This window comes from Phasianus colchicus, chromosome 2 (genome assembly GCF_987193195.1).
Source record: "Phasianus colchicus chromosome 2, bPhaCol1.hap1.1, whole genome shotgun sequence".
Taxonomy (NCBI): Eukaryota; Metazoa; Chordata; class Aves; order Galliformes; family Phasianidae; genus Phasianus; species Phasianus colchicus.
In genome coordinates, this window is record NC_143437.1 from 81,739,442 (window position 1) to 81,765,351 (window position 25,910).

The window sequence follows — 25,910 nt, forward strand, 5'->3', positions numbered from 1 at the left end:
CTTTCAACAGGTTCCACATCTGCCTTCCCACAAGGAAAATCAAGCTTCCTTCTCTTCAGATTGGTATTTCAGTGACATAAATAAAAATAAACAGATAAATAAATCACAACAAAACCACATGCTGGCACATGTGGAACTATGAAAAACTAAAACTAAGAGTGCAGTACCAATCCAACACACCTTTGGTACAGGGTCCTACATAATTCATAGCAAGTACAGTTAACAACTGTATCATTATGTTTATGCAGCCTTAAATTTAGTATTTTGGGGGTAAGAAATTAGGGATGGAAGAATACACTTCAGAACTGTGATGAATTGTTTTCACTTTTTTTTTGTAGTCACATTCATACAAGCATAAAATTATCTTCTATTTTCACAGGAGTTTAACTGCTTCAGAAAATACTGAGTTCCATCTTCAGGCTTATCTCACTGAACCATTAAGGGAACTGTTAAAACACCTGTAAATTTTTGGGATGGGTTTATTTTTTTCTCCCTCTTATCCTGATTTCCTAAAATATCACAGTACTTAAGAATGTGATCTTACAGAGCATGTTGAGGGGTTTTAGTGGGAATCTGATAGCATGCTGATATCTTATTCTGAGCTACTTGTAGATAACACCTGAGCTACTTGTAGATAATGTCAGTAAATTGCAAAATAAAAGCTAGACCAAGATAGAAATGGATAGTAGAAGAATTATTATGGAGTCATATTTGCCATTTGACAAGCAAATTACTTGTCTGATATCAAAATCTTCTGGCACTGGTGCAGCATTAACAATATGATGTAATGCTAAAGTACAGCACTTCAATTTGTTTAGAACTTTGCATGTCACTGCTAATAGTACTTAATCATTTTATGGAAAACAGAAATCTACACTATGTGCTGTGAAGGATTAAAAGAAAAAAACATAATTCAACATTTCCCTACAATCCTTGGTTGCCCTGTGTTCACTGTTCTTGAAATTGCTAGAGCTTACTTTTCTATTGTGAAAAATAAAAAAGGAGCTATGGTGACTGACACTTCTGGAAACTTGCTTCACTTAAGGAAAAAAAGAATAGCTTTTTTTTCTTAGTTTTCCTATTCACCTGTGAAGGAGTTATTTTAGGTTATCTTAAACAAAAAACCAACTACCACTTAACTCCTGATAATGACTACATTAAGTTATGTACTACCTCATAACTAATCAGTGCAAAATGGGAAAAGAATTTATCTCAGCACAGCAATGACTAACGTATGAAATCATTAAATTCCATATCAATTCTGTATATATACACACTTAGCAACATTTCACCATTATCTCCAGACTTGCTCTTTCCCACATATCTGAACATATCCTCAATTGTATGTTATATCTTGCATAAAAACTGTAAGAAGTTTTGATATATCCAGGAAAAAAAAAAAAAAACTCAAAATTTCAGACCTAGGCTGGTGATTTTAATTAGAAAAACACATTGCTCATGCCTCTAAAAACAATTTTCATAAATGTAACTACACGTTTAGAGGTAAAGTCATGCACTGTTAATGTATTCAGCATAATACCTCATAAGAACAGTTCCTGCAAATCAGTTCCTATCAGAAAAAAATATCTGAAATTCAGTTTCAAGATTATAATCCACACCAGCCATACAATGAGATTATTAAAAAAAACCCATGGGATTTAGTGAAGTATGTATTTTATGATCTTGACATCTGTAGAAGGAAGATCACTCAGCTCACATGCTGAAATACCAGATTAGAAATGTAAATGTACATACAAACAGATACATTAATTCCTCCAACCTGATATGTTACGGGATTTCCTTTTATCTGACAATTTCTTCCACTCTCTTTACACTGTCCTTCTTTAGAATCTCTTACATTTCATTTTCCTTCCCTACTCTTTATGTTCCCATGTCCATTTAATGCTTGCGTTTCCGTATTTTCCACCCCATTCACTTTATATCCAACTCTCATCTTTTCTTCCTTGTCAGCCTCTTGCCAAGGTTTTTACAACCTTTCAGCCTGCATGATTACCAACAACTGAGACCACCGCAGTCTTAGTCCCAAGAGTTTTCAGAACTTAAAAAAAGGGACAAATATGGATGTAATGAACTGAAAGGCAAAACTGTTGTTTTAAAGACAGCAAGGACCTCAGCCATAACTCTGGTGATATGCCTGGTCTAAATTGAAATAAACTGCTGCTGGGACCAAAATAATAATAATCCGGTCCTTGAAGCAGTAAAATAAAATAAAAGCTCTGATTTTTTTTCTAAATAATGTGTATTTGCTTTGAAAATATAATGTGTCTGTGTTATTCATGGAAGTTTCTCAATTGTCAGAATGTAAACAGATGAGCCCCTCTGCTCATCAAGAAAACACAAATCTTCTTCTGGAAAAGGCAGGATCTCAGTCCTCCTCACTGCTCTTAGCTCAGCCAACACACAAGCTTAATACTCATACATTCATAATTAAGCAATTATCCTTATTTCTTCCAATTGTTCTTAAGAATTTGGGTATATAAGCATTTGCTGCTACAATGTAAAAGCTGAAAGTTAGAATAATAATGCAAGCACAAGAAAATTCAGTGGAAGCAGAAGGTAAAGTGTCAGTGTTCATATTAACTTTATGTATTTACAGCTTACAGAGTTTTTCAACATATTTATATATAAAATTTAACATCTTTATATTAAAATGTGAAATTGCTAGCTTGGAATATATAGGAGTGTGATTTCAGTGTAGTTCTTTCTTCATCATTTGATCAGATACCTCTTGAATTATCAGTCTCCTCATGTATTCTTCTCATCATTAAAGTTATTTTAACACAGACAATTGCTTTGAAAAACATGTACGGTAAAACACAGAAAAGGGTTAGTACCATACTAATGAAATATGCTGTGCATTTCCAAATTTCATCCTACAGAGATCAAGACAGTGGCAACAAGTGGTGTCATACTTTGGCTTACTAAATGTATGACTGCTAGTCTTTACCTCCCCATTAATCTGCAATGATGGAGACTGCCAGAAAAACTGTATTTTATTGACAACACAAGAAGCAGTGATAATAATATGGATGCTATAAGTAACTCTGTAAATTATGGCAACATAGCTTACGCCATTGTTATGCATACTCTACTTCAAAAGAAGTATTAGATGTATATTATGAACACTGGAATAAGTTTGATCATAAGAGATGTTTACTCATCAATCCTACCTTTCTGTTTCAGCTGCAGAGCCTTTCCTAGTTTGTTTTTGGCTGCTATATCTTTCCACTTTTCTGGATTGCCTGTGGAATGACAAGTCAGAAAAGAAATAAACATAGAAGAAAAACATACAAAACAATGAAGATCTTATATTTATTAATGTATTGTTAAAGTAATAACAGGAATGGCTGACAGATGAAAAAGTGACAGCTATCTTCATGAACAGGTTGGTGAACTTGGGGATTAAAACAAATGGCCCTGATTAGCTTTGACTGAGGCTGATGGTGTGAAGGTTAAGAGGTACCAAAACAGGGAGATGACATTAATCCTGACTGGACATGCCACTAGCTCGAATTTCAAGCATGTCTGATTAGATAGAGTGCTTCTCCTAGGCCTTTTAGTGCTCTCTTGATAGCACTATAAAAAAAGCAGAGTTGACAGTAGGAAGAAAAAATGTTACAGAAAGGACCAATAATATTCAAACAGAAACTTTAAAAACTGCTTTTAAATCTGTATTTCCAAACCAAGATAAATAATGCATCATGTCAGATTCACATAACTCTGTTATTTGATGTACACTGTATTGACAAAAACTTGGCTTTTCAAAAATTTCATTCTATTAAAAATTGTTAAAAGATTATGAGAAACAGTTTGAAACAATTCTGCTTTTTTTTTTTTTTTTTTTCTAATTAATGGAAATATATCAGAAGCATATTTATTTATTAGATTATGGAAATAGTGACAAGTCTCACATTTCAAAATTTCTATTATTACCCAAAGTAATGAGAACATTTAAAAATTAGGATTGATAATTTTAATTTTAAACCTCTGTTAATCATGAACAGTTAGTTTTTAGGGAGAAAAAAGTGCGTACAGTATTTCAGGAGTGGATAAAGAATGGGAGTGATGATTATTCATTGTTAGATCATGTAAAGTACCAACCCTTACTTGCACATCACACAGGAAAGACAATGAAGAAATATGTAAGAAACTTACATATAATATAATAATATAATCAACTTCTATATTAAGGTATAAAAGGATTATTGTGGGAAAATAAATAAATAAAAAATAAAAAAATATATAGTAATAAATAGAGATTTGAAAGATTTGGTTTTAAACCTTAGTGCTTATACAAAGAGTAACCCAGTGACTGAACTGGAAGATATCCAAACAGCTGTAGCATCAGCTTATATTCAAAGAACATAATCACAGTGCATTTTCACTGCAATATTTGATCAGCATTACAGCGTGACACAGTCTGAGTCACAAAAAAGGAAAAAATGCAGAAATATGTAATGTGCATTTTCTTACACATTTGTGATTTTTTTTTTTAAAGGAGCACATATGAATACCCAATGCCTTCCAGTTTTCAAAATAACATTTTCTTGTAAAAAAAAATAATCTCTTGGAATAAAAATTTAAATCTCCTTTATCACCAAACTGATTTCACCAGATTTATTTTCTGGAATATATTCCCATTCATTACTTATGCTTTTGCCAGGTCAAACACAAGGTAGATACACAAGGAAACACATACGAAATACATATAGCTTCAATTAAAACCTAAGGTAACCTAAGGTGAGCAAAGTATTTGAATGTATGATCCACAGAATGCAGCATGATCTTCCAAATGATGCCACCCTTTTTACTTTCTGTTTGGTTTATTAAGGGTTTTATTTTCCCCTTACTCCTTTACGTCACTCACTGACACCATGGCATTAAGTACAATGAAGAAAAATAGTACATAGTGACTACTCTTTGTAGTATGAAAAAGCAGAAAATGTAATATACAGTGCCAGTGAACTGCACAGACTTATTTCTCTGCTCTATGTGCTGTTACTGCAAGCAGCAAGTGTTAAAAATATGATTAAGATTTTCTCTGTTTCTTTCCTTTTGCTGAGATGATGCTGTGTGCATTCGGCACAGCTCTCGCACTCCTACATGGGCACTGCAGGCAGGCGTCCTTTCGTGCCCATATCAAATGTACTAAGAGTGCATAGGGGATAAAAAAGATGTTCATGCCATATTTGAATTTACCTCTACAATGTACTTCATAAGGAATTAAATACTATCTATGAACAATACATGCATACCATGTACTTCTACATAAAAAGAGAAAAAAAAAAAACAACTCTAGCTATTTAAAAGTTTTATGCAGGGCATAGAAAGATACTCATAGTGTGTAACTATAGCCAATAACTCATTTACTTGGAACTATGATTTGAGTAAATAAGGATACCTCTGTGCTGCTCCAGGTTTAGCACTTAGGTGGTCTACACTGTCCTGTTTTGGAATGCAAGACTCCAGCGTCCTTGTTCTTCACAAAATATGGAAACATGGATGTAAATTTGGACAGAATGAGCAGAAACAGAGAGATGGTCACATGCAGTGAAGGTGAAGACATGCAATCACAAATATAAACCAGAAGCATTAAGGCACAATCTGCTGTGTAAGTCTTATTTCTCACTTCCCTTTCTGTTGACTTAGTCTACACACTTTAAAAGAATGTTAAAATTTTGAGATATAAATAAGAAACTAAGACACAAAAACGATGAAAGCCACAATTTTAAATTTTAAACAAAGTCTTCATGCTCTACACAACAAACAGCAGCACTGTAGCTTAACAGTTGCCATTATCCTTCCTAAGAAAAAAATGACAGTATGGTTCATTAAACTAGTGTGTAAACCTATATGCAACATCTTTCCCTTACACTGACAAATTTTCCAATTTTCCTGAAAATGCAATTTCATACATTTTAATATTTTATTGCCAACAGTTCTGCTACGGTAATCATTAACAGTAACAGTTCAGTAGTAAGGGCAGAATAACTTAGCAATTTAAAATAAAATTCAAATCACATACAGGATATTTTTTAATTTCTATACTAGTTTCATTTCTGTTGAAGTCATTTAAGAACATCAGAATTTGTTCATAGCTTTCAGTTTGGCACAGATATTATTAGCATCTTGGTTTATTGTTAGCTTGCAATGGAATATATCACACAGACTGTTTTCTTTTTCTCAGTAATATATATCAACGTAAGGTTTGTTTCAAATATCAGTCTTAGTTCTCAGAAAGTAAACAACAAAATTTGCAGTATATTAATAATCTACAGTACATATTAAATCTGCATCCATACTTTCAGTGTAGTGAGCAAATGCTAAAATTTCTCTTAAGGTTCTAACTGCAATAAATTTCATACCAAACCAGTAAGTCATTATTACATACGCAGACAAGCACAATATATATTATAAATACAGACAAGGTATTCACAGTTCATGTACAAGACACGTGCTTCAAGTTGCTTATTGCTATTAAGTATAATCCACAGAGATAAATGAAAGAATATTGCTATCAATAGTATTCCAAAGGGACAAAAAAAAAAAACATTTCTATTTTTTAAAAAAGACCTTAAGACATCAAGAATGTCACATTCAATACTTCCTGATTTTTCCTGAGATTTCTGAAATGCTGAATCTACACATTATGTGAATAGGGAAGTCACTACCCTGAAGGCTTGGCAGCTCCTCACTCATTCCTAGCACTTCAGTTCATGTCTTTCTAAACTGCCCTCCTGATTCAAGTTGCACAGTGTTGCTGAAAGGATGGGAAAGAATCATTCCAGTCAAATTAGCCTGCCACTGGTAGTACGTAGCACACCTCAAGTTCCTCTGGCTGTATTAGAAGCACCACTGTGCTCAGCAGCTGCTTCAAGATGGCACTTAGACAAGAACTTTTCACATGCATGATCACTAAAAGCAACTTCTCATGAACTGAAAGTATCCAATAAATATTTTTAAAAGTTTTATTTTATCCAGTCTTGGTTACATGCTTAATTTATACCAAGACATCCCAAAAATAACAGTGTAAATAAAATGCCCACCTAGTGTTCACTTTCCATTCTTCTTGTTTCTAGCACTACTTATGCTTTCACACTTTCACAGTTCACCAATTAACAGAAAGTCTTTCACTTTAGAGAGAATTTCTAATTCTAATTTCTAATATATAAAAAAACAACAAAAAAAACTCTCAAAAATAAAGCTGCCAAATTCAACCCAAAACTTATTCTTTAAAACGTCAAGAAAAATGCAATACTAACCAAACGCTTGTTCATTCTTAACACTGAAGTAAAGTGTAAAACATCTTCTTTTCAAGGTTTATCAAGGAGTCATTTTTTTTCCAATATGGAAAGTGATTTTTAGAATAATGATAACCTTGCCAAGATCTTTACTAAAATGTATATTATGAAGAATTATCAATAAATATCATGCTACAAACATTGAATTGGAATGATCAAAATTAGAAATCATGTGTAAGTCCTATGTTTAAGAAATATACTCAGGAATAGATCTTGATTGCATTTTATATGCAAATTGGGCCAATTTGTAAGAATTCTGGAATGTACTCAAGTGAAGTGTAAGATGACATCTGTCGAAGTCAATTAATCTGTGAAAAAATGATCTGAAAGTGGTGATAAGTAATTGTTAGTTATCCCTGTTGATCCATCAGATACTCAACAACCATGGTATCAGCTGTCAATTTAATAAAAACACACCTTAAAACCAAATAATGTCAGAACTGAATAGTCCTGGCCAACTGACAAATAAAGGTGAGAAAATAATCAAAATGAATGTAAACTCAAAGAATAGAAATTTTCTATAAAGATAAAGCATTCCACACTGATATTTTACACACTGGATGGGAACTGACTATACTAAGAAATGAGACTGCAGTTTCTCTAACTCAAAATATTGCCCCCCAAAGACTCTATATATTGCAAGATGTTTATTAGAAGGTATTAGATAATTTCAATCTTTGATACATTCAGAAAAAATTGGCTGATATCAGAAGGCTTTAATTCTGCATTGAGAAGGGAGGCATCCAGATGAGAACCATTTTCACTGAAATGTATTTTAATTCTAATCACTTGAATGACATCAAGATTTTATCATCAATTCCGATTCACAGCTTAAAAAATGGGAAGAAAAATTACTTTGTAAATGTCTAAAATATACAAAGTACATTTTCAAATGGTTAATAACTGTCCCACCAAAGGGCTCAGAATCAATGTTGTTAAAACACTGAGAAATGCTCTATTTGAATGGCCAAATTTGAAATAATGTTTCACAACTTAAGTTTTATAATTTGTAATGCTGTCTTAGTCTAGTAAAAGGAGAAATGTTATCCAAACACAGTTACAGGTTTCACACTCTTTCCAGTTTGTATTCGTTGAATACACCCAATATCAAGCAAACAAGAAATTAAAGTACAAATATAACAACCGTAAGCATTCTTGAATAGAAAGCAACCACCAGCACTCAAAGTAACTGAAAAAGTTACACTTTTAAGAGCAGATTTGTAAGTGTGTACACAAGTATGGTTTATTTACATCTGTATTCTCTCATTTACTGTAACACAAAAATTTTGAATTTAAGTGTTAATAGAAATTATGTCTGCTTAAAAAACAATATTGATTAATCAGAGGGGAAAAAAAAAAGATTAAAAAACAAAAACAAACAAAAATACCCACTGCCAAAGCAATGAAACCCCAAAACTGACATGAGTAGAAAGTCCATGATCAGAAAAAAATACAGTGCTTCTATTAGCTATAGTTCACATTCAGTGTAAAAATGTATTTGAAGCACTGGTGGCTTTAACAAAACCTACCTTCTTAGGAAAACCTTTTCCATGATGAGCATCCTAATTTAGGACAGAGTTTAAGAGCGCTGCCAATTTCTACATACAGCAATCAGAAAGTGATACCAAGACTTTCAACATATCATGGCTTTTTTTTTTTTTTTTTTTTTTAATTAGGAACAGTTTGTTTGAAGAAAAAAAGAAAAAAAAACAAAAACAAACAACAATAAAATTAAACACCTAAACAAGAACAGGCTCTACAACAGCTATTTATCATATTATAAAGCACCGTAGTCAAAACACCACCACCATTTACAGAAGCAGGTAAAAACAGAGTGAAGAACATTAGCAGACGATGTTTTGTTTTATCAGACATCTGATTATATGGCTTGGAACTGTTCAGACAAACAGAAAATTCGTAAAGGCGTTGATTCTAGGTGCTTTATAACAGTTTGATAAAATGCAGAGATGATATCTAAAGCTGCTATTTTATTCTGGGCTTCTGGAGTTTAAAGGTATGTCTCTACAAACATGCATACTTTCAAATTTCAGAATACTCCTCTAAGAGTGCAAGATGCAGTAAGCCACCTTTCAGCTGGGAGGAATTGCCTAGTACCTGTCATCCTCCGGAGATGCATGCTGGATATGAATCCTGGGACTAGTAGGTCGTCTCCTCTCTAGGGAGGGGGACCATCTACCCCTGTTTGCCCGTTCAACAAAATAGGAAAAAAACAGGACATTTAGTCTGTGATAAAATTAAATATATGGGACTTGGGACTGGAAAAATACCCCACAAAGTAATGGAAGAGCATCACAATATTTTTTTTCTAATTTCCAGGTATATTATTATGGCTGCTCACTGCAGAATTATTTCAGATGAAACTAAGGATGTGTTTCCAAAAAATCAGAACTTCATCATATTAACTTAAATCTTTCACACAGCATACATTATTATATGTATACATTATTAGTCTATACATTATTACAGACTGTGAAAGCGGAGCCTCACGATCCTTCTGACTTTTTGGGTTCATTATTAGTCTCCAAAACTAGACTATTTAAAAGCCTGCCTTTCCCAAAGAATTCCCAAAGAAATCCCAAATTCAAAAATAGAAGAGTTTTCAAAAGAGCATATGATATTTTCTATTGACCATTTAAACTAATCGCTCCTTACTCTTTGCAGTGAAAAATGCATTCTTGGTAAATATATACAAGCATGAATTATAAGAAAAATCCAAAGACATCCCTTTTCTGCAACGCAGTGAGAGAGTCATCTTCTGCTCCATTCATCTGCCTATAGAGATCTCTTGCTTTGACTGCAATGGATGTACACATGCCTACTAATAAAAAGCTCAGTACATTTTAAGACTTATGCTTTTGAGCAAACAATCACAAAACTGTATGACCACGATTGTCACAAGCAGCTGTTTCTTCAGATTCTGTTCCCTTTGGATTTCTTTCTAGCAGCAGCAGAGACTCTTGTGTCAAGGACTTTCTTGTGTCCTGACTCTTGTGTCTAGGACTCTCACAGCAGAGTAGTGATAAATAAACCAGAGCTCTTGTTCCTGTGACAGCGTGGCAGCATTGCTTACTTCCTAATAAAGTTCTGTTGCAGAACCAGAGAAGTTAAAAGATGAAAATAATAGCTTTATATAGGTACATTTCTTATTTAGTAACTTCAAAGTACCAGAGCAAATACTAATTTATAGTTAATTTAATAAAGCTAACAATACTGTACTATGTACTCTAGTGTCTTAATGTGACTTTTTTGCTAAAAATTTCATTTAGTTTAAAATAATGCACAGTATACTGAAGATTGACGTTGCTTTTGTTTTTGGTGATGTTATGGGGTTCTAAGAGTGTAAATGTAATGATTTAGAAAATTCAAATTGACTGATTAATTTACAAAAGCAGCAAAGTGTTTAACTAATTGCTGCACAGTTGTGTAATAGTCACTTTCTGAGGCATCCTTCCAGTCCATGTAATAAGGAAAAGGGTTTGATTTATGCAACATGCAAATAACAAAGGTTTCAAGGAGATTAGCATCACTTGAACATATAGGTAGATCTGCTGGAATTCTCAAGAGGAAACAGGTTGTTAGCAGTTATCTTTTTCTCTCCAAAGCAGGAGCCAAAGAAAATGTTAATGCATCAGTGCACTCAAAGCCCTTAATATGCTGATATCCACTGTAAGTATCAAATAGAGTTTGATAGAACTAAGTAGGGCATGCAGTATGACCTTTGAGAACATGCTCTGAGTTTTATTGACCAGGAGCCACAGTAAAAAGCAGACAAACAGACAAACATGCAATAACCTATTCCTTTACATGTTTGCAAATAATCAAAACCACAATGCATTACATACTTAATGCAAGCAATCATTTTACTCTACATATTTTTAAATATAGTGACATTCAACATTGCTATTAAATGCATGCATGCAATATGAACACCGAATGCTTCAGATTTACTAAAATAAAAAATAGGAAATTTACAATGAAATCAGATCAAGTCTTAAACAGATCAAATGATGCTCCAACTTTTCTGTTATCTACTTACGAGTTTAGCTTTGTATCTTGTTTGAGTGGTAACGAGCAGCTGACATTAAAAACACTGGGGATCTTTGAAACATTTGAATTCCTACTTCACCTCGGATCAAGCCCAAGCAGAGCTGCACTGCGTTCTACAGATAGGCAGACTCTATTCTACATGAACTCTTTACTTTGCTGTACTACTCACTTTTACTTGCTGAGAATTCCACTATCTAATCCTCTGAGGAGCAAAGCATACAAGTGTTATCAATCTGTACAACTAATTTTGTGCTACTTGCTGTTCCAAGAATAATTTCTTGGAACACAAGAAATTCAGACAATCAATAAGCCATACTTGATATTAGTAAGTAACTGTCACTGGCTACAATCTTACATATCACCAGATCATCTGGGGAGGAGGCTACAGTGATGAGAAACCACAGGCAAATTGATTCGGGACATGTAAATTCCATGCCTATGTGCTTTCTTGATTTGAGGCTGGTGATAGCACACAAAAACCTCTGTTTTAGGACACGATACACAGAAGCAGAAATTTTGAGACATGGTGATGACAATGAAAACTCTTACAGTAGCAGCAAAAACTGATTTTATGGGTTTGGAAGGTACTATTACTAAATTATAAAACTAATACATGTCTTGTTGATAACCACAAACCTTGACAAGATAATTATTTTGACCAAAAAAACTGGGAATTTTTTCCTATCTTTTCCTAGAGAAGATATAATGCCACATTCATCTTTATATTTTGAGGATAAAAAGGCTCAATTTTAAAATAAAATCTACAAATCCACACTGTGAATTAAAATAAGAAAGTACCACAAACACAACTAGAAGTGCCTTCAACATAGTTCCTACATATATAATGATATATAAAAAAACATTGTGCTTTAGAGATTGGATTTCACAATCCACCTGACAATGAGTTGTCCAATCTCTTATCAGAGTATCCAGTAACAAAGCTTTAGAAAAGCTTTTCCACATTGTCTATTGGAGTGTTTTATTATACTTGCTTTCAAAAAGATTTTTTCCTAGTGTTGTGAATTGTTCTAACATTTCCTAGTGTTGTGAACTGGTAAGCTACCATATTGTAATTTTAGTGCCTTACTCTTGTCACGCTCAGCACAGACAAAAATGCTTTCTATGTTTCTTGAACTTAATTGTTTGTTCTTCAAACTAAGTACTCTCCTATCATTACACGCAACTGATGAGTAACCTCATGCTAAAGTGAAAGTGGATATGTTCAACAGTGGAGTATGAAATTTCCTAAATCAGTTCACCTCAAAACTGTAAGACTAAATTGGTGATATTTTTAGATACTACATACAGCAAGTTCCTGCAAAAATTGGGCTGCATTAGGAAAAAATAAGTATATCTATATCTAAATAAAAAAAGAATTCCTGAGGACAGTACTCTGACAAAGCACATACCTTATTATTTGCAACAAAACCACCATGGAAATATTCAATTTGATTGTCATTAAAAAAAAAAAAAAAAGAGCTTATCTACACCCCCATAAAGGATGCCATGTCAAAAGCAAATTTTTAGTCAGCCTCAGGATTTATAAAGCAAAGACATAAAATTCTTGACAGTTTTTTTTGGATCTGGACCAGAGGCAAACTGGCAAAGATTATTGGCAGTAGAGGCCATGACAAGAAATTAGACACCTCTGTTTATGAGCAGCACAGGTTAAAAGCTGCAGATTCTATTCATTGTCTTGTGGAGAGATGTTGCTGGAGATGAATCTAAAGACACAAGAGACTTAATTAATGTCAGTAACAGATACCATTTTGAGGACAGTATTTTAGCCAGATATTTTTCCATTGCCAGCTACTGTTCATTAAAAATTCCAGCTTGATGGCTGGCATCCTGAAATAAAACTACTAATATGTACACTACTTATATCCATACATTATTGCAATAAATAGCCACTTACACATGAGTAAAGCTGTATGTAGCTACACACATAGTAATATGATGCTACAATACTTTTTCTAAAATGTCTAGAATGGTATCCTGTGTTTTGGTGAGAGTGGCCTTATTTCTTTATTTTTAATTTTATTTTTTTGATGACTAGGTATACATTGTTATGCTATTTAGTGCTTTATCTTAAAAAAAGAGTGAACTAATGTAGATCTACTTGAAATATTCCAGTAAGGCATGAGTCAGTTCTGTGCAATTAGAGCACAGCTTGAAAACAGTAAAGTTGCAATAAAAGAGCAGTAGGAGGCTGGGGAGGAGGGAAAGGAAAATTCCCCCCATGCATGAAAAAACAAGAGACACCTTTTCTCAAAGAAAAACATCAAGTTCTTACTGCCTTTCTTCACAGTTACTCTCCCAAAATAATACATTGATACAACAGTTTTCCTAATTATATTGTAAATTCACTGAGAAAGCAGCTTGATATTAACTGCCAAATTAGTTTGCACTGAACTGATGTAATTATGTCGCATAGATGGGAGTTTACTACAGCCATAAGTGAAGCTAAAGCCTCACTCTAAAATGGTATAAATATCAACCAAAACCAGAAGGTACTCAAAAATTCCTTTGTGGAATAATCTCATCTGTCAAACACATCAATTATATTTAGTTCATCTAGGATTTTGAACCAAGATATTCAACTATTAAAGGTTCAGAAAACATCCAAAAAATACCTACACAGTGTAAGTGACAAAAAAGTCTTTCATGTAAATTGCAAACTTGACTTCCTAAGTCTTAAGTGAGCTTTAATATTATCATCACAGAGCAAAAAAAAACAAAACAACAACAACAAAAAAAAACCACCAAAAACTTACTGCAGTGACTTGCCTTGTAATTGCAAAAGCAGATGCAACAGATCGGATTAAAGAAGCAATGAGGTTTGGCTGGGTGTCCTATAGAAAATATGTGGCTTCAAAAACTACAGTTCTGGATTAAAAATGTGAGAGTTTTGTTGTATAATTTATAAATTATGTCACTGTCTCATTAGCGGTCCACAAAGCAGGCAAGAAATAAACGTAATACTTTTTAGCAAATGATGATGAAGATTAACAATCAAGTGATACTTGTCAAAATGCTCAACACTGTAATGCTTTTATCAGCATACTGAGGACTTTTGCAAACAATGACATCAGCTTGAACTGAAACAAGGAAAGAAGCCAGAAGCAGTTATAAACTCCAAGACACAATTTACATGACATACATGAATATAGGAGCAAAAATGTCTACAAATATCAAAACAGACATGAATGTACAGGAATGTAGAGTACTCATATAAAGAAAAACAAAACGTAGAAAGACCACCAGCACAGATGACAAGAAATTTATAAGTTTTTATTTTATACCTTTCTCGTTCTGGTGAATGCAAACTAGTATCTGGTCTCAAGCAGTTGGTACTAGCACTCCTAGCCCTGTCAAGGGAGGGCTGTAGTTCACTAGTGCCAGTGCATTGCATCCAATGGTAGAAGAGAAAGAAAAAGAAAACAAAGAAAGGAATACAATGTTAGATATTAACTCATAAAATAATGCTCTCTTTACAGAAAATGTAAAATCACAATGATTTAATTAAGGAAAACATAAAAGAGCTGGCTGGATGACAGAGCCCAGTTTTGTTTAGAAAATAAAATCAAATAAAAGACTGCTAAAATATTCTTGCTAAGAAGTGTTTAAAACTGAGGGAGACAGAATATCCACTGGCATAAGAGTGGAATGAGAAATATCAAACAATAATTCTAAATCCTTATTAATAGCAGTAAGTCTTAAGCCAACATAAAAGGATGTGATACACTATATATGACGTGAAATTACTTTACAATAAAGCTCATTAATTCTGTAAATCCATTTGGGATACAAACAGGAGAGGGTATTAATCCTTAGTGTCTTACCTAACCAGTAGATCATCTCCAAATTTCGGAATTCGTGAATTAAGGCAATCACGAAGGAGAGAAATATCCTGTCTAACCACTGATTTGGTCTTAGCACATGCAGGAAGAGTTGAGCTTTGTAAATTAAAATTATTTAAGCAAAATAAAAATAAATTTGACATGTAAGCAAAATCACACACAAACAAAAGAACGCAACAAAGACAAAGCGTGCAACATACAATGTTAACCATGAAGAAAATTGTGCATAATATAAAGTGCTTGTCTTTTTTAGGTAGGGATAATTTAGAGTATATGAAGTTATTTTAGGAAGAAGTCCCTTCACTCATGTTTATCAAAAGCATATGAAACGCTTTGTTCTTTTTTTTTTTAATAAATAAATATATGTGTATATATATATATACACACACACATATACATATGGGACTAATTCAACTCGAAGAAGTCATTAACTACTTAAAGGGGACTCTGAATACTTCTTACCTGTATAGGTTCCAATGAACACCGTTTTCTAGTAAAGGCATCTTGGGTGGTAGTGTTTTATAGTGCCTAACAGAACTTCTTGAAAGTGAAAAAAGAAAAGAGGACAACACAAAAACATGCCAGAAACAAACAAAAAAAAAAAACACAGATAAAAGTAAAGCAAGATTGACCAGAACTTAAAATAAACACATAATATTCTACTATATGTAATATCTGCATGAGGAGATTTCTTAATGTATGTTCTTCTCAATTCACCTGCTGTGATAGCTACCGGGGGGCAATTTTTTTTAATTTACTCTCTTGTTAGTACAGCCCATGAATTCATGACAATACTAACATAGTTCAGACACTGTTCTTGTAAGGAAAGTAATCTAAATTCCTACTACTGAGATTTTTAATTAAAATATACGAGCTCTTGTAAAGGATTAGGTTGCTATTTATTTGTCTTAGTAATGCTTTATTTAGACCTACAGAGATTTTAACTGAGACATGCTTCCAAAGCTAAGCATGAAAAGCTTGCTAAAGATATGTAGCACCACAAAGACAGCTATACATGTACTTGCACCTGGCATCTTTGAATGTTGAAGTTTTTTGGAAGTGGTATATCAGCTTCAAAACCTAATTAAATATTCTTAATAATCATACCCTGATTAAGGGACGTTTAGACATTGTGTTGAGGGAGATGGTTTAGCCAGAACTATGGCCTGATAGGCAGATGGCTGGACTGGATGATCTTGTAGGTCTTTGCCAACCTTGGTGATTCTATGATTCTACAACAAACCTTGACTCTTTAGTTTGGACCATCTCATAATAATATTTCTTTCATCTAACACACTATCTTCTATCTCGACTTAAGCTGAAGCTATTTCAACAATTAAATCATTATTGAGCAAGCTGCCTAGAAAACAGGACTAATCCCCTATAATGTTGTTTTTAACATGAACAAATGTCAGTTCACTATGAATGAGAAAGGAGGAAAGATGACAACCAGTTCGCAGATAATTTTTTTTTTCCTTGAAAGGATTTTTCACACTATATAGCCAAGAACAGTATAGGCCTCAGAGTTACATTTAAAGGTCAATCTATCTTGTCTCTATGCTCACATTCAATATATTAATAAAAATAATATTTTGTTTCATTGTACAACATCAGTGTAACTATTATTTTTGTTTGTTATTTTAATAGGTTGCTATTTAAATTCATTAGTTCAATAATTTGGGATAACTTATTCCTTTTTATTGATTACAAACGGGAGAGAGACCAACTTTTCATATGGTCTGATATGACAAGGAAAAAGGGCTTGAAACAAAAAAAGTGAAGACTGAGATTAGATATCAGGGGGATTTTTTTTTTTTTTTTACTTAGAGGGTGGTGAGGTGCTGCCACAGCCTGCCCAGAGAGCTGTGGGTGCCCCATCCCTGGAGGTGTTCAAGGCCAAGCTGGATGGGATCTTGGGCAGGCTGATCTGGTAGGTGGCAGCCCTGCTCATAGCAGGATGTTGGAACTGGTGAGCTTTAAATGTCCATTCCAACCCAAGCCATTCTATTACTCTATAAGAAAATAAAAACAAAAATTGTAACAAGAAAAAACACAAGAAAGGGCTGCACTCTCTGAATTCAGTGTTCCTCTAATCTGTGTACATGCCCATGCACAGTTTTTAGCTGGTTAGCTACCAGTCTGCCTAGTGGATTTGTAACACAATTGAAAATCCACAGCTGCTGGGCAAAGAGCAACAAAAGCTTGTCATATAATATTTACTCTGTGCATTGAGAATTTAAGTTCTGTCACTGCAAAATTATAATGAAAATTATAATCTTTAATTATTTAAAAAAAAAAAAAAAAGCACAGGGCTGGGGACATGTAAGGGGTAAAGTTATGGAGAATAAAATAGAAAGAAAAATGCCATAGGAAAGAGGTAGTGAAATCTAGATATTGCATGACAGTAAAATGATGCAAAATAACAGGGAGTTTACTAAGTGATTAAGCTAAAATCTAAAATGTTGAGTCAGAAGCTTTTTGCTAAAATATGACAATGAAATTATTTATTTATTTATTTGAAAGGTAGATTTACTTGATTAGGATATTAAGATAGTCATATTTAGTTCTGGGAACAGTTGAGAAAGAGAGGTTCAAGCCCTGGGATAATAAATTTTTTAAGATTGAAGATAAGCACAAACTGAAAAGTTTATGCCTGGATCAAATTATTAGCACAATTCAAAAGGAAAAATATAAGTACTACGAATTCCCTAAAATCTAGGGTTGTGAGGAGGATGCCTTTAAATCATGCTCTCCTTCATCCCTCTACTTTTCTCTTTAAATGTCCAAAGTCAGCATGAGATTAGGTGTCAGTCACAAGGAGTAAAGATTGTTGGCCAGTGCTTGGCTATAATACAGACATAGAAATGGAAATAAAGGAAAACAAACAACTCAAAAAAAATGTCTGAAACTGTAACAAAACTGCCATGCATTGGTGATCAGGACTACTGTGACTAGACAGATAATCTACCACAAAAAGAAACAAACAAACAAAAAAAACCTGCAAAATCAGGAATTCTTCAGCTGCTTTAACCCTTACTACTGATGTTCACAAACATATATACACATCTTGAGCTGATTTAAAACAAAAAAACAAAGAATAACTGACACCTGAATCACAATGTACTGGGAAGGTCTGTACTTACTGTATGTCGGGCACACACAGCACACACAGCTAACCAGAGGTGTACCAGATTCCTGTATTTACCTGATGGTATGTAGGCACTCTGCACTTCTTCCTCGTTTTGCTCTGGGCAGCATAAGAAGCTCACTGCACAGACAGGATGGGTGGTGAGTGAAACAGATATAATTATGAAGCATTAGATGACATGGGTTATGCCAATGAAACGCAAATGAAAACGTAAAAAAAACAACCAAGAAACTTCCACCAAAATACATAGACTGCTAATGTTCAAACCCAGACTGCACTTCTCAAAGTATGTGAGCCAAAAAAAAATGCCCGCAATAACTACATTTTCAACCAAATCCTTTCACCTATTTTCATGGGGTTTTTCCCATTAAATTTCAGTTCTGATTCAGAGTTCCTCATGACAAAAGCTGTCTCCATAAATCATTTATATTTCTCTAACAACCTCCTTTCTTACACATCAAAGAACTGCAAAGAGATATTTTAGAAAAAAGAAAGGCAACTGTTTTTCTCTAAGCCACAAAGGAATACAAGAAAAAAGGAGAGAGAGTTTGTTATTTCACTGCAATCCAATTTATGGGAAGAGTAAACCCTTTTTGTCCTTCTGGGAAAAAGAAAAATATGCATTAACAGGAAATATGTTTGGACAAATAGAAGTTCTGACTGATAGCTCTTTTCAGTATTGTGCAATGTTAGCCTAACAAAACAAAAAAAAAATTGCTAATCAGTTATCAGATTTTTTGTTTCTTACTGTATCCAATTCAGAAAATCAGCCAACTAATCTATTACTCATTTGATGCAACTGAGCACATGCTAGCACCAAAAAGATGGTAAAATTAAGACATATTTATGCCTATGGTAAGTGTGATTATGATATGAAACAGCCCTTGACTTAATCTTGTAGTTTTATGCACTTCAATATGATCAAGAAGACGAAGTACCAACATCCCACAGACTATTGTAAATATGAAAGTAAAGCTAAACTTCATGGAAACATGCTATTTTAGAATAAGCAGGGAATAGTATGAAGTACTGTGGTGACAGAGAGAGAAAAGATTACAACATAAATGAAGTAGCAGTTGTTCAATGTATTTTGTGCTTCATACCACTATAAAATGATTAATTTAATTGATGCAGCATAGGTAATATTTCTCTACTGTTCTGAAATCGGAAGACTAAAATAATGGCTTCTGAGTAACAAGTGAGAGTTAAGTTTGTATCTGGAATCACTAGCCTATATTAGATGCAACAAAAGGTATTAAAGGTGAACTGAAATGTTTTTTCTTTTAAAGAAAAAATTCCATTTCTAATCTTTATACGCAAATTTCCAAATTACATTTACATGTGTATTAGGAAAAGAATACCATTTTCTGCAGTTACTTAGGATATTTGAGATTTTCTTGCAAGAAATGAAGAAATTCGCATAAAAACACTATAATCATGAAATGTTATGCACTGCTTAATTTTCAGAGACAGGAATCCTTCTGAGAAACAGGATAAAATCTGAAAAAGAGTAGTTGTGAAAGGTAATTTGATAATATTTTTTCTACTTTTGCTAAGCCAAAGGATATCCACTGAAATGCTCCCATGGCAAACCGTAATATTTCATTGAGAAAAGGAGTATAAACAGCAAATCCACCATGAAAACCTCAAAGTAAAAAAAAAAAAACAAAAACAAAACCAAGGCAAAAATCCATAACAGTTGATTATTTACAATGTAAGGTGATACTGGAAGTTCTACACTAAACTAAAGCTGTTTTGGAGACATTTATATTAAAGTTTATTATTTTAAAATAAGAACTTCCTAATGGGAATATTTAAGAACCCAGATTAGCAGATATTGTTTAGGAATAAGACAAAAAGTGAAATGGGGTACTTGAGAGTCAGATGATGATCCTAATGAAAGTATATTCCTTTGCTAGATTTCCTAATATAAAATTTTCCTAAAGAGTTTATATACACACATACATATACACATATTTATACACACATGTACACATGTGTGCGTGTACATATATATATATATACACATACATACATATATATACATACATATATATGTGTATATATATATATAAGAATACATTAAAAAAAGGTAAAGTGAACTGATCAGTTCTGCTGGGAGTGTATCATACCAGATGCTTTTCTAAGAGCCTATCATAGCTATGTCTACAAAAATATTCAATATTAACTTAGGATCACTAAGATCACTGAGAAAGTGAGAGAAAATGATCAAAAGTAATGAGCAACTGCAATTTCTGCTATGCAATTATCAGAAAAAATGCTCCTTTTCCAATCAAGTTTATGTTTGGTATCTACAAGAATACACTTAGATGATGGGTTCGATAAATGAAGAACATAATACTTGCACTAATGTTGATACTAAGACATTGTACTGGTACTAATACTGAATATTTACTTTTTTTTTTATCCTGAGATGTGAAAGATTCTATCAGCAATGAGACAGTTGGCAACAATATAAAAATCACAAATTGAGTCTGATCCACTCTGATTCTACTCTTATTCATGGGAAGACAGTGAAGTCTGCAACAGTTAAAAAGTTTCAACAACTGAAGGTATCTGGGGAAAAGCAAATGGAAAAAAAAAAAAAGAGAGAGAGAAGCGCACAAGATGGTTCCTTGAGGAAAGTAAGTTCAGGGAACCTTTGATTAAATCCTATAAGTCAAGTACATCCTTCACGTCTGATCTTTTAAATTTCTGAAAAGCATCTTCTGAATTCTGCAAACTGAAGACTACTTCCTATTCATCTGAAAAAATTCAGCAGTGCTTTGCTGCTGTGCTCTTTCTGATGGCTCATCTTTGAAAAAGCACCTGTGCATCTCCAAGCATCCATTCTCTCCAAACATAATTCATGTATGTATTGTCATTTATTCTATGTTTTGAGGCAATAACATAAATCTGCATGAAGCCAACTCTATTTATTTCTTTCTAATGATTAGAGCTACTTTTAAATGTCTCTTCTAAGTCTGTTGAACAAGAAAGCTATCCAATAAATATTTTCAGGAATACTTTGAATATATTCCTATCTATAATAAATAACGTGAAACATTTGCAACAAGTGGAAATTTCATGAACTAGCTTAACTATAAATGCAATGTTGCTATAGTTAAAAACCATTTCAATTCGTCTCTAAAAGGAAATTTGATACAAAAATCCAACTTAGACAATTCTGTATATACTTCTTGCCTATGAAGTAGGACACTGAAATGTTAAGCAGTTTCAAGTAAATTATTAATTCTCATGCATAAGTCATGACAAAACAAAACAAAACAAAAAAAATAACAGGCAAGATCATTCCAATTTTCTTCCATTTTTTGAAGATTATTCCTAAATAACTGAAAACAATGCCTACTAGTAGAGAACATATTCTCTGGGCATCTTCATAAATTCCAGGGAGTGTCAAGTATCAATGATTGGAGATTTTTCTTAATTACAAGCACTGTAATTATCCTTCCTATGCTTATATACTGTACCAAGTTCACCAAAATGTGATAAAAAATTCTGTGAGACTGAAAAGGTAGATATCCAAGACATATTCACATAGGAAAACAAACTGTAGCATTCAACTCCCACGTGGTAGGAAGTCATCCTAGTATTTTTCTGACTACCAAAAGAAACAAATATGTTTCTCTGGTCTCTGTTACAAGACTCATTAGGAAATATATGTAGATTCATGGCTTTTAAGCAAATTCTCAGGGCACATGTGCATGAAACAAACAGCACAGTAGTCTAGGACAAACAACTAAGAACCATTAGTCCAAACATCTATCACTGTCAACCCAGTGCAGATTTTCACCAGAAAAGAGGCAAAGATAATTTAATTATGACTACTTTTTGCAACGAGGATGATTATCTGTCCCTTCCCCATTACTAACAGGCTGTGGTTTTCTGCTAAACATTTTAAAAGCAGGCAAACTGACAAAGACATTTCTAATGTTATTTCCAAGTTCAGACTGACAATATACCTTTCTTGATCAGACAAATACTGACTATCCATGTCTCTGGATCTGTAATCAGCTGGACTTCTGGAGGCCTCATGGTGTCTAGTTGGAGAACGTGATCTTCTCATTTGATGAATTTCATCTAAACTCCTGAAAGGCACATATATGTATGATATTCTTGTTTTTCTCACAAATGATATAGTTTAGTGGACAATTAAAAACTCCTGAAAGGCAGACATATGTATGATAACCTTGTTTCTTTCATAAACAATACAGCTTAATAGACAATTAAATGGTAAGGTTGACTGAACAAATTATAAATACAATTGGTAATTCAAGCTAGTTATTACTTCAAAATAAGTTATATTCATAGTTAGTGTACAAATTGTATACTGCACTATTTATTGTCCTATCAAAATGCCTAAATTAATGCCAAAATGCCTAATAAAGACTTCATATAAGATTCAGTCACTGCCTGAATAGCATTTCCAAATCTAAGATGAATCACATGGAAAATATTAGTAAGAGGTAACTCTTAGAAATATATGATTAATCTCGTGGCTGCGCTTAAATGATTATTAAAAGAATACATCAAGTTCAAATAACTATTAAATTGAAATACAATTCTGTTTCTACAAAATGCTGAACAAAAGAAAACAGATACCAGTGAGAGACTGTACAAACTGAAACCAACCAGTTTCACTCACTTGTGATGCCTACCTCTGTGATGGCACATTTGGTAAACGTGAACGGGTCCTGCCCTGATCTTCGCCACGGTGAGGAGATACAGATCGTGAACGATGATGTGTTGTTCTTTGCTGTTCTGGCACAGTTAGTGTTGTAGATCTACTTTCTCTAGTGCTAGATCTATAACCTACTGGTAAGAGGGCAACAAAAGGAAATTAGAGAATAATAGTGTGGATTTTGAATGAATTCAGATGGTTAGTCCTTTCAGGAATACACAACTAAATGCTTACACAACTGTCAGGTAGTCATTCAGCTGTTGTACATCCTGACATATCATGCAGCCAGGACAAAATACTAGGACTACCCTTCAATTTCTATATGCGTAGTGACAGAAAAACTGAAATTACTTTTAGTATGCACAAGAAGGTGTGAGGGAGAGAACTGAGTCTGTTTTCTATCTTGGGAGGGAGTACACATAGCAATTTCTATTTCAAAATTGTCATTCAGTAGCAAATATTTGAAATGAATCTAAGTAACATAGGTTTACCTCCTCTAACAAAGGGAGAAGCCATGCCTGTGTATTATGGCAGACTCACAAAGGACTGCTCAAAAATAAAGCCTCTTTCTGACTTTTTTCAGTTAAATACAAAAATGCTCTCCCACTCAACTTGCTCAAAGCTACCTACTTTCAAAAATAACAAGCGTTTATACTGTATAATATAAAAGTTTGAGCGCCATATCCACTGTAGACCACATTTTCCAAATACTATGAATGAGATGCAATATTTTTCATAATCTCTTTTTGCATAGAACTATAAAAATGTACTATCATTCTGCTATTTTTTTAACTGCTGATATTCCTGTTCTTTTGTTCTAAATAATGTACTGTTCATTCACATTTTGAACCTCACCCTAAAAATCCTGTACCAAATGAAGATCAGCATGATGTGCTGCTTCCAAAAGGAGCTTGCTACCTTTCTAGAATATCCTAAGTGGATTTGGTCAGAGTTGCTCTTATCTAGATGTTTAGATGAGAAAAAAATCTCCCTGAATTATAGAAAAGGTCATCTCTTTAGTCATCCCTAACTGAACTCACAAACCAACAAAAAATCATTTTGCTGTTTCTATTGCATTTGTCTAGCACTAGATACCTGTACTGTGCTTTTTACATTTAGCTAAAAAAGCAGCCTGTATCAGAAATCTTCTCTCCATACAGGAAAAGACCATCATCTAAACACTACACCTTCAACTGGATAAATGAAACAGGTTGCACTTTTTGAGCTTCTTTCTCTACTGTTTCAAGGTTTTTGACATAGGTTGTTTTTTTTTATTATTATTATTTTGCATAATTTGAGTAACTCATGGAGTTCTTTTCTAATATTATAGCAGATCGTTACAAGCCTCTTAAATGTATGGCCTGTATATGAAATCAGTATCACCTTGGTGATGTGAGACTTAACGACATGTTCTGCTACAACTCTGAACTTCAATCACAAGAATCAAGGGAAGGCTCACATTATTTCCCTCAAATTACTCATCAGATTACTAATGTAATTCTAATGGACATTTAACATCTGAATACATTATCTCAGCATTAGACCTGAAGGAAAGCATTTTGTTAAAAGTGATATTAATCTTTTACTACAAAATCTTTTACCATAAAACAGATTCACCTTAATAAACAAAATTCAAAAATTCAGAAGAGGGGCCCACTAAATTGTGTATTTTGTCATCCAAGAACCTCTAAGGCTCTTTTCTCTGATTATAAAGCTCATAACTTTACAACCCCCAGAAATGTGTCCATCTGTTATACAGTATTGAACACGACAAATATAAGACAGAGAAGGTGAGTGGAAGAAGACATGATTCAAAAAAGATGATTAGACAGTTTTACTATGGAATTTCTAGTTAATGTCAGCTCAAAAACATATGCAGAAAGACCTCTACAAGTCTATTATTATTTTCTCCAATTATTATCTTATATTTCATGGTTAGTACAAGAACATGGGAAATAATCTCTTTTTTTCATCTTTTGAAGCAGAGAGATGTGGGGAAGTCAATCAATTAGGGGAATAGGAAACAATATGACTTTTGATAGATCTTAGAGGGGAGGACAGGGACAAAGAAAAAGATTCACAATAAAAACACAAAGTAGCTCACAAGCAAACATAAATGTTGTGTTTGCATGTTTGCACTGTTCTCAGATAGCACTGAGTTAGGCATGTGAAATAAAATGAACGAACGTGGCATCAAATTTTAAATGTGACAATATGTAAGTTTGGGGAGGATGGTTGTTATCTTTTGAAAGCCAAAGAAAGACGAAAAAAAACCTTTGTGAATGCAAATTAGTAGCAACATACACAGCAAATACTTGCCACTTAATCGCAATGGGTTAGTGAGTACTGACTGCAAAAGGGGCCTGATCCTGGAAAGTATCTACTGCAAGGTTCATGAAGTTTTTTACAAAGACTCCAAAGTCACATTGATTTTGATGCACTGTGATGATGGAGTATCTTATCTGCTGAAAATGTTTTTCAGAGTCATGCAATAAAACTAGAAAGAAATATCAGGATACCCCCAACATAAGTACAAGGACTGAGTGAAAACTTTGAAACAAAACAGTGACTCACTCAGGATTTCAGTGGAGATTCCCTCATTTTCTGTAATAAGATTGATGCAGAAAATGTCTAGTATTTTTGTCAGAGGAAGACAAATGATTACACGTGACAAAAACTGATGTGTTCCTTTTCCCAGTATAATTAAACTTGAGCTTTATGCATGAGAATATATTTTCTGGAAAAATAACATGTTTCACATAAAATCACGTCCTCTCTAACACACACACACACACACACACACAAACTAG

General features: G+C 33.5%; 1 protein-coding gene across 22 annotated transcripts in view; it reads right to left on the reverse strand.

Moving 5' to 3' along the window:
• Nucleotides 1-25,910, reverse strand: part of RIMS1 (regulating synaptic membrane exocytosis 1) — a 291,302-nt gene that overhangs the window by 87,990 nt on the left and 177,402 nt on the right. For 9 of the 22 annotated variants that reach the window (XM_090136155.1, XM_090136167.1, XM_090136170.1 and 6 more), the window contains 7 exons: nucleotides 23,078-23,231; nucleotides 22,382-22,507; nucleotides 18,456-18,518; nucleotides 14,693-14,782; nucleotides 9,438-9,521; nucleotides 5,423-5,500; nucleotides 3,192-3,263 (listed from right to left, as the gene is read on the reverse strand). In XM_090136155.1, the coding sequence (XP_089992281.1) occupies nucleotides 3,192-3,263; nucleotides 5,423-5,500; nucleotides 9,438-9,521; nucleotides 14,693-14,782; nucleotides 18,456-18,518; nucleotides 22,382-22,507; nucleotides 23,078-23,231 (667 nt within the window). Of the gene's footprint in view, nucleotides 1-3,191; nucleotides 3,264-5,422; nucleotides 5,501-9,437; nucleotides 9,522-14,692; nucleotides 14,783-15,232; nucleotides 15,347-15,712; nucleotides 15,791-18,455; nucleotides 18,519-22,381; nucleotides 22,508-23,077; nucleotides 23,232-25,910 lie in introns of all 22 variants that reach the window. The other 13 variants (XM_090136172.1, XM_090136166.1, XM_090136165.1 and 10 more) reach the window with 5 other exon arrangements.